This window comes from Ornithodoros turicata, chromosome 3, assembly GCF_037126465.1.
Source record: "Ornithodoros turicata isolate Travis chromosome 3, ASM3712646v1, whole genome shotgun sequence".
Classification (NCBI taxonomy): domain Eukaryota; kingdom Metazoa; phylum Arthropoda; class Arachnida; order Ixodida; family Argasidae; genus Ornithodoros; species Ornithodoros turicata.
The window spans coordinates 31,616,352-31,631,162 of NC_088203.1; the positions used below are offsets into that span (position 1 = coordinate 31,616,352).

The window sequence follows — 14,811 nt, forward strand, 5'->3', positions numbered from 1 at the left end:
CTCCGCCTGTTCACAGAAGCAGACAACATGAAGCGGCATCAGCGAGCGAGCACAAAAACAACAACAACAACAACAAATGACGACGATGAGTTAGCGAGCAGTGTAGCACTCCAAAGTTGCTTTTTGCTGTTTAGTGGTCGCTTCGGAAGCCTCATACTTCCCATTTGAGTGCGTTGAAAGAGGGGCTCCTACTTAACGCACCACTTGTTTACCAACACCACATTGCTACCGTTGTCTGCCGGGATCGAACCGCGAAGGAAAAGGAAATGGTTACTGGTTTCGACTAACGTTCTGAATTCGCTATCAGCCGCTGATATCCCATTGAAGGATGGGAAATTTTTTTTATCATGAACCAACAATGTAGCCCGTATTCACCAACATTGGTTTAGTGACATCTTTTTAAATCGATTACCAATCGTGGATCACCGCCCACTGCTCCGGCCTGGACCACTGCACAGACTCCAGCTTACCAAAAGCCCGAGCTCGAACCTGCCCACGGGCCGGGTTGGGTAAAGGCTTGTTTTTCAGGGTCTCACTGTGCTCGACTTTGGCATTATGGGCCCGTTTCTCGTACATTGCCGACCATAGGTCGGGCTCAGGCATATGATATTCCACCGTTAGTTGGTCACGGTCTAATTTTAGGCCCCGCTACGGTGGGCCGGGCTGGTCTGGGCCGGATAGCGCATTTTGAAACCCGACCGACAGAGGCCCGCTGCGGCGGCGGCAGAAGAAAACCCTGAAAAACCGAAGCGGCGATGTACGAACGCCAGAGATGATAAGGTGACACAGTTCCAATACGTGACACGGTGATACGGTGACACGCTGATACGTGACACGGTCCCAAGCAGCACAATGTACTGAAAGTCGAGTGCAATAGGGGTGGACGGGTAGGTGGCCTTGAACAGACTCGTGAAACTAAAGGGCATTGATAAGACACATACCGTCCACCCCTATTGCACTCGACTTTCAGTACATTGTGCTGCTTGGGATACCGTCCACCCCTATTGCACTCGACTTTCGGTACATTGTGCTGCTTGGGGTTCCACAGTGACACGGTTTCAATAAGGTGAGACAGAAAGGTCAAGCCTCCCGATTTTTCGTCTGCTTTGGACGACGGAATGTCACTGTGGTGGGAACATGAATATCGTGCGCTCTGACAGGGCTAGGTTCGGAAAAACGGACAGTCAGAGCAGTGACAACCTTTGCCTACCGCGTAAGTGTACGCTGCCGTATGCTCGGTGCGTAAGTTGCAAGGTATATCTAAACTAGTAGCGAAAACAAGCGAAAATACTAAATCAGACCCATCGGCAAGGCTACCATCATGAGGCGCGAGCGATCCTGGGTGTTGACAGTAGAGGTACGATTGTAAACACAAACTTTACAACGTGGGCATGGGTTGCGCGCGTACTAATAGGTTATTCATAATTTCAATGTAGAAGAAAACTTTCTGTTGCCCCACTCGTGCACGTATACGAAATCATCTATCACCCGAGTACGTTTCCGTATCCTGCTCCTTTGCGCATGTGTCACATGGGCGTGTTTATCCGTGCATCTGTGTATCCGTGCCGTGTGTCCGTGCATTGTAATGCGGAGTTCATATAAACAGGTAGCGACGTTGACATCTCGGAGCTGTATGGAACTGATGAATATAATGCATCCCCTGTAGCTGGCCCCGCGAAAAAAAAAAAAATTCATTGGACGAGCGGCCAAGATAGCGTGAGTGTTAGCAGGAATCAGCTGTGCACCAACGATGTCGTGTTTTGTTGCAATGGCCACTCATCGAATAAATGCAAACGTCTAATCACTGCGTGTGCGTATTGCTCTAGGTGAGAAATGGAACCCTTTGAGGGGTAGTGGTTCCGTGGTGATACCACACCTATTTCGTCCCCTGTAGCTCAAACGGGCAGTGGCACAAACTTGAAACCACGCAAGCAGATGGAGCACGTGTCGCCCTCTCGGAGCAAGCAGTGAAAACGCGCTTGAATTTCATCTTCGCGGTTCGCGGGCTTTTCGAAACAATGCAATTCACGTGCGAGTGATCGGGTTGTTTTGTTCGCTCTGTTTCTTCGACTATATAGTTCCCACGCACGCACCAACTGCTATTTGGAGAAAAGTACACCTTGGAGGTAAGTAATACATGGTTTGGCTTCAATATCATGACGCTAAATGTTCGAAAATTGGAGCAACGTTTGCGTGGTTTCAATTGGAGCCACTGCCCATCTAGGGTACAACCGACACTATTCTGTTTTGTCGCAGGGATGGCCTTTTCTTCGTATTTCTTTTACCGGAACAAAGCTGTTCCAGAGGACATTCCGTCTGATACAGAGTCTGTTGTGTCAGGGAGTGACACTGACGATGACTTCACGCCCCGTGATGATGAAATATCAGAGAGAGGAAGCATGTCGGGTGAATCTGATGGGGAAGACGAGGATACAAGCACTGTCACCAACAAAAGGCCCATAAAGTGGATGAAAAAGGATTATTCACCGTCCCTGAATCAATTTTCTGAGTTCACTGGAGTCCTATGTGACAGCGCATTTGAGACTGAAGTGCGCCCTGTGGATGTGTTTCTCCAGTTGTTTCCTGAAGATTTGATTGACGACATGGTCTTTCAGACCAACTTGTATGCCGTTCAGAACGCTACGACATTTCCCCCAACAAATAACGAGGAAATGAAGGCATTTCTGGCCATAAATATCCTCATGGGAATCAAGAAACTCCCGAGCTACAGGGACTATTGGTCTAGCATGGAAATAATGAGGGATCCGTACATTGCAAACGTCATGTCGGTAAAGCGCTTTAGCAGCCTTCTTTCTAATTTTCACATCAACGACAACAGCAGGGCACCTGAACGTGGAACGAAGGATTACGACAAGCTCTACAAGGTGCGCCCACTGCTGAACAGGCTCAGCCAAACTTTTGCAAAATGTTACGCCCCAACCAAGTAGCAGAGTGTCGACGAATCTATGATAAAATTCAAAGGGAGGTCTACGCTAAAGCAATATATGCCGCAGAAGCCGATCAAACGCGGGTACAAGGTGTGGGTTCGAGCCGACGCAAACGGGTACATCTGCCAGTTTGAGATCTATACTGGCCGTGGAAAGGATACGGTGCCCGAGCACGGCCTTGGTGAACGTGTTGTGCGATCCCTGTCAGAGGCCCTCCACAACAAACATCATCACGTGTTCTTTGATAATTTCTTTACATCGGTGCCTCTGCTCACAGACCTTCTGGAGAAAGGTGTATATGGCACTGGTACCATTCGTGCAAACAGGAAGTTTCTTCCAGAACTCAAGTCCGATAAGGCAATGAAAAGGGGGGACGTAGACCAGAGAGTGTCAGCTAGGGGTATCTTGGTAGCCAAATGGAAAGACAAGAGGTGTGTGACAGTTGCATCAAATGCCCACGGTACCGAAATATCAACAGTGCCGAGGAAGTCCAAAGACGGATCAACAGAAACCATCCCGTGCCCACAGGTGGTCCTAGACTACAATTCCCACATGGGATACGTGGACAAAGCTGATATGATGAAGAGTATTTATGAAATCGACCGGAAAAGCCGCAAGTGGTGGCATCGGATTGCTTTTCATTTCCTGGATGTTGCAATAGTAAACGCGCATGTCCTATACAATCAGGTAGCCACGAATGCTAATGTCACCCTCAAGGATTTTCGCACGGAACTTGTAGCAGGCATGCTGGGAGCACAAGAACTCAATAAAAAGGGGACAAAAAGGAAGCGATCTGAGGTTTGCTCATTCAAGAAGCAGGTTCCCGCTGACATCAGGTATGACAAGGTTGCCCATCTGCCGATACATTCAACGTCGAAAAGGTGCTCCCACTGCAGCACGAGGGCCACACCCAGGCGTACTCGGTGGATATGCAGGACGTGTGATGTGGGACTGTGTTTGCAACAAGAAAGAAACTGTTTTATTGAGTATCATACAAAGTAAACGTTGTGTGCTAAATGGGCAGTGGTTCCATATGTGTGCCACGTTGTATAATAAAAAGTATGAATAAATTTTTGAAAAACTTTGTCTTAGGGGGATCGTACGCCTGAAACCGAGCGCAGGGCGGTTTATCATCATAAAATAAGCAGTATAAAGTAGGGTGCCCCTGAAAGGGTTAAGTGAACCTTCCTAGTTTCTGTGTGATCATCACGGTGCCCTTCTGTTTGGAGTTGTCAATATATGTGATAACTATATGTATTTCGTATTGACATGTTTCATTAAACCTGATGCGATTTATTTTTTCTGTGTTCTCGTCTGGTACTGTTGCACGGGTGAGGAAAAGGGAATACAACGCAAACGAAGTGCGCGAACGAAAACGTGTCATAGTCAATTATGCACTACTTATTATTCATACTGCTGACGTCACCTCTGACGCCATTTATTTACAATCGTAGTAGTCCGCGCCTCGGATGGATGGCGCTGACTGTCTCTATCATGGCGTCATTCTGAAGACACAGCGGCGTATGGGAGTTGCGCTACCTGTTTAGATATACGAGGGTGGTTCCATAAGTTTCCGGCCCGACCAACTTTTAATAGTCATAGAGACGAAAGAAGTGTATCACTGTGCGACAGCACCAGAGGACACGTGTTTCGCCGTGTTTGCCGCTTGTGTGCTCTGGGAAGCTGCGCATCGTTCGAAATTGGCAAACCAGGGGTCGCTCAGCGAGCGATATACTCTTGGGAGGGTGACTGAGCACTCCTCAGTGCCACAATGCAAGCCAGTGAATTATAATACAGAAAAAAAAGCCATTAAAGAAACAAGTAAATGACACTAGACGTGTTTGAAATTCAAAATTACAGATTAAGATGGCTTCTATGGCTGCACGCAGAGAAACAGATACTCCTCGAACGATGCGACAGCACCAGAGGACACGCGTTTCACCGTGTTTGCGGCTCGTCAGCTCTGGGTAGCTGCGCATCGTTCGGAATTGGCAAACCAGGGGTCGCTCAGCGAGCGATATACACCTGGAAGGGTGACTCAGCACTCCTCAATGCCACAGTGCAAGCCAGTGAATTATAATACAGGAAAAAAAAAACATTAAATAAACAAGTAAATTACACTAGACGTGTTTGAAATTCAAAATTACAGATTAAGATGGCTTCAATGGCTGCACGCAGAGAAACAGATACTCATGGAACGATGCAACAGCACCAGGGGACACGTGTTTCGCCGTGTTTGCGGCTCGTCAGCTCTGGGTGGGTCAGCGTCAGGGCTTTCAGAGGTGAGTCACTCACCGCGACGGGAAGACATCACGTTCCCGTCCGACGCCACTCTCTCAAACGTCGCCCACCTACGCATTGCTGATGAAGGCACAATAAGGCCGAAAGAGCTGTTCAATGCTGATGTGGCGACGTTTGTGACTTACAAACATATGTTCAACGTGCAGCCAAAGAGCTTTTGCTAATTTTCTTCCCCTAATACTTCACTGGCTTTGCACTGGGCTTTCAGAGGTGAGTCACTCACCGTGACGGGAAGACATCACATTCCACGTGACCTTCCGAAGCCACTCGCTCAAACGTCGCCCACCTACGCATTGCTGATGAAGGCCCAATAAGGCCAAAATAGCTGTCCAATGCTGGTGTGGCGACGTTTGTGACTTACAAACCTATGTTCAACGTGCAGCCAAAGAGCTTTTGCTAATTTTCTTCCCATAATACTTCACTGGCTATGCACTGGGCTTTCAGAGGTGAGTCACTCACCGTGACGGGAAGACATCACGTTCCACGTGACCTTCCGAAGCCACTCGCTCAAACGTCGCCCACCTACGCATTGCTGATGAAGGCCCAATAAGGCCAAAATAGCTGTCCAATGCTGGTGTGGCGACGTTTGTGACTTACAAACCTATGTTCAACGTGCAGCCAAAGAGCTTTTGCTAATTTTCTTCCCATAATACTTCACTGGCTATGCACTGGGCTTTCAGAGGTGAGTCACTCACCGTGACGGGAAGACATCACGTTCCACGTGACCTTCCGACGCCACTCGCTCAAACGTCGCCCACCTGCGCATTGCTGATGAAGGCCCAATAATACCGAAACAGCTGTCCAATGCTGGTGTGGCGACGTTTGTGACTTGCAAACATATGTTCAACGTGCAGCCAAAGAGCTTTTGCTAATTTTCTTCCCCTAATACTTCACTGGCTTTGCACTGGGCTTTCAGAGGTGAGTCAGTCACGGTGACGGGAAGACATCACGTTCCACGTGACCTTTCGACGCCACTCGCTCAAACGTCGCCCACCTACGCATTGCTGATGAAGGCCCAATAAGGCCGAAACAGCTGTCCAATGCTAGTGTGGCGACGTTTGTGACTTATAAATATATATATACTCATGGAACGATGCGACAGCACCAGAGAACACGTGTTTCGCCGTGTTTGCGGCTCGTCAGCTGTGGGTAGCAGCGCATCGTGCGGAATTGGCAAACCAGGGGTCGCTCAGCGACCCCTGGTTGAGCACTGAATGAGCACTCCTCAATGCCACAGTGCAAGCCAGTGAATTATAATCAGCGAAAAAAAGCCATTAAAGAGACAAGTAAATCACACTAGACGTGTTTGAAATTCAACATTACAGATTAAGATAGCTTCTATGGCTGCACGCAGAGAAACAGATACTCATGGAACGATGCGACACCACCAGAGGACACGTGTTTCGCCGTGGGGAGGGTGACTGACACACCTGGGAGGGTGACTGAGCACTCCTCAATGCCACAGTGCAAGCCAGTGAATTATAATGCAGGGGAAAAAAGCCATTAAAGAAACAAATAAATGATACGAGACGTGTTTGAAATTTCAAACACGTCTAGTATCATTTATTTGTTTCTTTAATGTCTTTTTTCCCCCTGCACTATATATATATACAGGGTGTCCCACCGAAAAAGGGCCAGGGGCTAAAAAAAAGACGGAGTGCTGGACACAAATGGAACCAATTGTACGTGTTTAGCAGTTGTGTGGTCTATCCAAAAACATTTTTTTCATCGCCCCTTGTTAATTAATTAGCGGTAATTAATTTTCTAACTTTTCAATTATAAAAGCTACGAAGTTGTCTCAATGAGAACATCTGATCTCATCGGTCGCCTGATACCAAAGCCGTTTTCAGAACAAAAATCCGTTCGATAGATCGTTCACAAAAAATTCGTGAAGGAACACCATTTTCTTCTTTATTTTGTTCATTGCGCATCCTCGAAGACGCGTATTTCCTTCATTCCCAATGTGAGAGAGTGAATGAGCACAATGCCGGCTCATGCGCCGAAGATGAGTTTTAACTTGCGGAAACAAAACAAAAAGAAATGTATGGGGTGACTCTATCGCAACTGCCCTTATCTTGGGTTGCTGTTTCTGTTTTCTTTTAATCTATTTCCAGGACGCAAGAGGCGATAGTGTGCTCTTTCGTCAACTCGTTTTGGGGGTGAAGGAAAGACGCGCCTCTAAAGATGCGCAACGAACAAAATAAAGAAAAAAATGGTGTTCCTTCACGAATTTTTTGTGAACGATCTATCGAACGGATTTTTGTTCTGAAAACGGCTTTGGTATCAGGCGACCGAAGAGATCAGATGTTCTCATTGAGACAACTTCGTAGCTTTTGTAATTGAAAAGTTAGAAAATTAATTACCGCTAATTAACTAACAAGGGGCGATGAAAAAAATATTTTTGGATAGACCACACAACTGCTAAACACGTACAATTGGTTCCATTTGTGTCCAGCACTCCGTCTTTTTCTTAGCCCCTGGCCCTTTTTCGGTGGGACACCCTGTATACTAACGAAAAAAATAGCCAGAGCTCTTTGGCTGCACGTATAGCGTATGTTTGTGAGTCAAACGTCGCCATGCCAGTACTGGACTGCTGTTTCGGCCTTCTTAGTTCTCATCAGCAATACCACGGTCTCTCAATACTCTCTCTGGTCAGGAAACTTCGGCGAAAAACTCCTTAGGGCGCGCCGCGGCCGCGCGATGACGCTCTAGTAGATGGGGGGGGGGGGGGGGGGGCGCTCCCCGGCACTGTTGACATTGCCGCTGCCTTAGCGGACCCGCTTTTGTGACGGTGCCTGGCAGTATTTGAGCGTTTGCTTAGCCACGTATACGGTGTATCATGGTGTATTACAACACGCCTCATGTCTGTTGAGCAGAGGACTTTGCACAATCGGGGACGCTGTCTGTTTTTTTAAATTTATTTAACCATGCATGCCAACACCCATGGCCTAAAATAGCGGCACATAATATTTACATTCAAACACAACAAAATCTCTAAGGTTTTTTTCTTCGTCTTGGCGCATTATGATCGTAGTTACCGCTGCGTCAATAAAACACCAATCATCATCATCATAATTTCAGTTTTTTTTTTACATGACATATATGTCAGACACAACGTCACCGTCTCCGCAAATTACACACACACACACAAAAATGCCATGTTGTATGGCGTGCACATTATGCCGACCTTGTAAACGAGAGACAGGAGAACTAGCATTGTAGAGGTCAACATAAAATAAGTCCCGAAATTGGTTATGTCCCAAACATAAGCAGTTAACCTATTAAGGGGCGTGAAGTAAGACCCGATGAGCAGCCGCGTACCAGTTGCTGCGCACTATGTAAATGCCAAATTTTTATATATATTTATTTCCATTAATTCTACGTTATTTTTTATTTCTTTTATTTCGGCCCTTTTATACTACCGAAAGAAAGACCCTGGAGCTTATTCTGCAGCAACTCAAGATCGAACATGCGACACACGTTTCTCCTAGCCAGTGATGCAGAAGTGCCAAGTACACAAGTAGTACTCCAATTATATTTCTGAGTACGTTTAGTTTCCTTTAAGTACATTTCAAATTCCAGTGCTTTCCCATCAAGTACTCGCTTACCCAAAGTTGGACTGCACAAAAAAAATCACAAAAACTATAAAAATACACCCTACTAAAGGCGCTTAAATGGGAGTAAGACAACAAAAACTTGTATCTGATTGTGTGTGTCTTCCTCTTTTTACCATCATTTTACCCCTTTTGCGAGATCCAGAATCAACAGTCCTAATCTCACAATTTACCAGGAAAGCTTATTTGATGAAGAAAATTAATTGTTGAGAGACGTGAAATGTTAAGAGAGTATCGATGCTTATATGCAAAGACACGCACACATTATGACATTCCAGCCGGCAGCACGATGGCTTGGTCAATTGTCACATCAGTTCTCTCAATGCATGGTTGTAGCTTTTTTGTTTTTTAAATATTGTTTCCTTCTCTGGCAATTAACAATCATTCTATATCACAATGTGTGACTGAATTACATGGTGAAATGAAGTGACAGTCTGAAAAATACATACTTTTCATTTTCACATTTTGCATTTGCTTAATTTGTCACATATGGATTACGTTGCTCCAGATTACAGTCGCGTAAAAATGAAGAATTCTATTGTGCTTCATCCTTTTTTATTGTCGTTTTTATGTTGCATTTCAAGAAACAGCAAGGCATGCCCAAGTCTGTATAATCTCTGTTGGCTTGTGCTCTCCCCCCTGAAATTTCCTAGCCTGCTATACCCGAAGATTAGTACTGGAACACCACACTAGGGCGGGTGATCTTGGATCAGTCAGGGTATTTTGGATAATCGCAGCACAGCTGACTGATTGCTTTTGTACGTGTAATAGCAAATTATGTACGTGGCGTCGAAATGCAGAACGCACACCCTCGTGTTCGGGGCGTCGAACTTGAAGCTTTCGGTCTCCACACGTGGAATTGCCCGTTTCCACTGTTCTCTTTCAACGGGGTCCGATGGAAAACGAAAAATCCGTTTCCCTGCGTCGCAACCACTTACACAGCATGTCTTACGCACGCTGGTACGCAATTACAAATCAAGGAAGAGGCAAAGCAATTGTCGATGCTGTCGGATTCACATCCCAGTTGCCGACTGAACACGTGTAGCCCTATGGCTCTGTCGTCTGCTAACGGAGGACGGCGCCCCCCGATCAACACTAGCGCCCCCGCGCGACACCTCCGGACCCTAAGCAAGTCGTTCCATTGTAATCCGCAGGAGTTTCCTGACCAGAGAGAGTATTGAGAGACCGTGGTCCGGCGAAAGGAGGTTGGAAACCCAGCCCACACCGGCATCGCAGAAAGCGATAACACAGGCATGGCTTTTCGCGTCCGACTTTCGCTGGGATAATGCTTTCCCTCCCCAATTTTAGGAACTGTTACTTTTTCTACTATCACTCTGTGGGGGGGTATATAAGTTTAATAAACTCTGTGGGCTGGCTTTGGAACCTCCTTTCGTCGGAGTGAGAGTGATTGCGCTCAAAAAGTCATTGCGCGTTATGGTCTGGTGCTCCGAAAAGCATGATGTTCGGCTATTTTTTCCGATGGGATAGCTCGTGAATGTCACTGTCAATTATCACGAATTCGAGTGAATTCGGCACGCTCTTCATGTTGGTGGGGTAAGAGTCACCGTTACTTGGCAAATTTCCGAGTTAACTTCGCAAAAATTTACATAATTAAACTTAGGTTACATGACATGCACATCAGAAGGTGGCAAAAACCTAGTAAGAACAAATGCCGTTGACCACATGATTCTAGATGACGTGGTTTTTTTATTATAATTCAATGACTCGTTTTCTGGGATACCCTGTGTATACAGGGTGTTTCAAAAAATGTGTCATACGGACTTGTAGGCATTTGTGTGGCAACTGAATTTGCCACCTTGCAAAATATTTTCATCTGATTTTAATTAAAAGAACTTGAATTGCTTTAATTGAACTCCAAAATTTCCCAAGTCAACCTAACGTTTTTTTATTTTTATTTTTACAGAATTAGAGAGCCCGTAGCGAACTTAGTTAGATCCACCAAGAAATCCGCTCGTTATTGCAAATGGAACTGCCCAAAAAAGCCCTGAAATTGAGGCTTCAGAGTTTCGGGTATTCAACGGCGCACCAAATCAGTCGCAAAGATGCGCGGAGAGCAGGACATGCTCCTGCCCCCATGAAAGATAGAAGGTAGAAAAAAAAAAGGCAAAAAAAAGGCGGAATCTTTTTTTTTTTCGCTTATCAACGTATGGTGGCTTATCAACGCCGGTCCGGCGATAAATTGTTCTAGCATCATGGGGGCAGGAGCATGTCCCCCTCACCGCGCATCTTTGCGACTGATTCGGTGCGCCGTTGAATACCCAAAACTTTGAAGCCTCAATTTCGGGACTTTTTTTGGGCAGTTCCATTTGCAATATCGAGCCGATTTCTTGGTGGATCTGACTAAGTTCGCTATGGGATCTCTAATTCTGTAAAACAAAACAAAACTGAGGTTGACTTGGGAAATTTTGGATTTCAATTAAAGAAATTCAATTTCTTTTATTTAAAATGAAATGAAAATATTTTTGCAAGGTGGCAAATTTAGTTGCCACACAAATGCCGTTTACCTCGTATTTTTCCGTCGCCCCGTTTTTTTATGAAGTTCGAATGACACGTTTTGTGAAACACCCTGTACACGGGCCCGTTGAGCAGAATTATTTGACCTGAAAGAAACCAACTCCACATTAAGTTATCCGCATTTTGGACACATTATCCACATGAGAACCATAGCGTGGACAGAGTGACGGGGAAGAGCAAGCAGGAGAATCGCAGTTCGCCTGACGTTTCTCTTCTCCGGAATACTCCTCGAGTATCTCTAGAGCAGTGCGTTTCAACCTGGCAAGGTGAAGCAGGGTGAAAGGAATGCACTTGCACCATCACTCCTCAGTCATGCTGACCTTACCCTTCATCACTCTGCGTGAGAATGTCGTGATGCTCTCATTGTACATGGATTTTCAGGTTTTGCAGTGCTGGTGGTAATAAATTCGGCTACTAATGCTTGTGAAAAGTGGGACAAGAGTTTGGCAGAGTAATAGGCAACATATAATACGTCCAGCAACAAAAAAATCCTTGAGCTTGAGGAGAAGAGGGAGACAAAACAAGCAAAGACAAACGTATGGGGCTGACAATCCTGTCCCCTTGTTCTCCTCAAGCTCGCGTATATGTTGCCTTCTTCGACTACGCACCAGCTTGCTTGCATCCCGTTATATTGTTCAACAAATATATGTGAAGTGACCTCTCAACAGCAAACTATAGAACAACTGTAGAACAATATATGTAATGTGTGAGTAATGTATGTATTTATGTCGGACATCTTACAGCTATTAATTAAATTATTTAACATTGTTTAGGTAGAACCTGTTCCAGTCACATGTGTCCTCTCTTTGATTTTCGCAGTCATCTTTGCCCCTTGCGTTTTTTTTTTTTCACAAAAAAACCTAAATTATCTCGTCCATGTAAGTACAGTAGGTGAGAATGATCAGGTTACCAAGAGCATTGTCCCTGTATAAGTCACGAGGAGCACAACTATTCATTTCAGAACATGGGATGCATACCTCACCCTGGCTCACAACACATGCACCCGTATGACAGAACAGCCACTCAACTGACAGTTATGGCATTATTGAGGGCAAAATACATGTGTATGACTCCCATTTATGTGAATGTTACTGCCTGATAAGGTAACTCTCATAAAAAAATGTAAACAAATATATAAACAAGGAGGATTTACACGAGGGGTAGATCCTGAATGGTTACAAACGGAGCTCTCAGAGTACGGTATAATGTTGTAGCAGCCGACAGGCTGTATTAGTTCTCGAAAACCGACTTCCTTCGTGGCCCCCGCTTCTTCACAGACACACGCCGTGCCAGACCGATCACGTGAACCCGCGACGCTGTAAATTTCTTCGAACTCGCGGGGTCGCCTGGCATGCGTGGTCTGCCTCTCGGACGCGGTGTAACCTGACACCCGGTTTGCACGTCCCGAGGGGGGCAGTCTGGACTGGGGTTCCGAAGGAAGCGGACGCTAAAATAAACACGGCTCATAACGTAAAAGAAGTTGTCTTTCTTCTGTGACTCCAAATTCAATCTTACAACTGGTGACCCTCTACACTTCGCAACAAATTGGTGACTCCGGACTTGGAACTTTTGTGCACCTTCTCTACACGCTTCTCTGCTCATCATCGTCCGCCCTGTGATTCTGGATTACGCTCCACTTCGCTTAGCTCTTTCCGATTTCTACTTCGTCGTCTTCGCTCCTTCATCCGCCACACATCGCCATGCCTGGTGACACCGAACCCGCCAATGGTACCGCAGCCCAGACTCCCGCCCAGACTCCAGCTCACGAACATCATATTCAAGCCGTGAGTTTGAAACTTCCCCAGTATTGGCCGTCTGACCCCGAACTTTGGTTCTGCCAAGTCGAAGCACAATTCCGCGCACGTGGAATTTGCGCGCAGACCACCAAATACGGACATGTAATTAGTGCTCTGCCACCGGAGATTGCTGTAGAAGTGCGCGACATTATCGTGTCACCTCCTCCGCACAACCCATACGACAAAGTGAAAGAGGAGTTGATTCGACGGACAGCAGCGTCGGAGCAGCGACGTCTTCAACAGTTCCTCATCGCGGAGGAACTAGGTGACAGGAAGCCGTCGCAACTTTTGCGACGCATGCAGCAACTTCTTGGCTCCAACACACTGGACAACACGATTCTGCGGGAGTTGTTTTTGCAGCGCTTGCCATCGCAAGTGCGCATGGTGCTTACAGCAGCAGGAGATATCAGCATCGATGACCAGGCACGTCTCGCTGACCGTATCTTGGAACTTTCGATTCAGTCAACATCTCCGATCGCGTCGGTCGACGCCGCCGCAGCGTCGAGCTCAAGCACCGGTGCGTCACACACGCCACCTATTCAACAGGTTGTGCCAGTGTCCGAATCCATCGCAGCACTTACGACCAACGTCGAGCAACTACAGAGCACTGTAGCACAATTGACAAACATGGTCGCCAATATGCAGGGATTCGGCCGTACGACAGCCAACGCGGTCGAACACCATCGCGGTCCCGTCGCACTCGCTCAGCTTCACCGGCCGCCAACAGTACCATGTGCTGGTACCACCGCACCTTTGGTGACGCCGCCCAACGCTGCCGCCCACCCTGTGCAAGATCGGGAAATGCCACTCCCAGCCACTAACGACGGCTGGTGCTGCCGGGGAATGTGGAAGCCGTCTCTTCTTCGTTGCTGATAAGTGCTACGGTACGAGGTTCCTTGTGGACACTGGTGCTGACGTAACCATCATCCCGCCGACCCCACAAGACCGTCGTTTGCGCTCTCCAGAGTACAAGTTGCGCGCAGTGAACCACTCTGCCATCGCCACTTACGGAGAACGTTCACTGACTCTGAACCTAGGACTTCGCAGAACATTTCAGTGGATATTCGTCATTGCTGATCTACCCCACGCCATACTCGGTGCCGACTTTCTCAAGTTCTTCGATCTCCTGGTTGACGTACGCCGGAAGAGGCTCGTGGACAATTCCACCACCTTGAGCATCCGCGGCGTGCCATCTGCTTACTCCTCCATCGGACCTACGTTTCTCCTCCCTTCGACATCTACTCGATTCTCATCTCTTCTGCGAGACTTCCCTGATGTTGTGCGTGCTACACCATCTCCTACGCCAGCGCGTCACAACGTCACTCACCACATCGTGACGAGCGGTCCGCCTGTACACGCTCGTCCAAGACGGCTCCCTCCTGAACGTCTTGCGATTGCTAAGCGTGAATTCGACCATATGTTGGAGATGGGTATCGTTCGCCCGTCTTCCAGCCCATGGGCATCCCCCCTGCATATGGTCCCCAAAAAGAATCCTGGCGACTGGAGACCGTGTGGTGACTACCGTGCGTTGAACAACATCACCGTTCCGGACAGATATCCAGTCCCACATATCCAAGACTTCACGTCTCATCTACATGGTGCCACAATGTTTTCCAA

General features: G+C 47.0%; 1 protein-coding gene across 1 annotated transcript; it reads left to right on the forward strand.

Moving 5' to 3' along the window:
- The first annotated feature begins 3,005 nt into the window (after window positions 1-3,005).
- On the forward strand, window positions 3,006-12,429 carry LOC135389265 (piggyBac transposable element-derived protein 3-like). The gene is made up of 2 exons (XM_064619330.1): window positions 3,006-3,784; window positions 12,360-12,429. The coding sequence occupies exons 1-2, from the start codon at window positions 3,006-3,008 to the stop codon at window positions 12,427-12,429; spliced, it is 849 nt and encodes a 282-aa protein (XP_064475400.1).
- The last annotated feature ends 2,382 nt before the right edge of the window (window positions 12,430-14,811 follow it).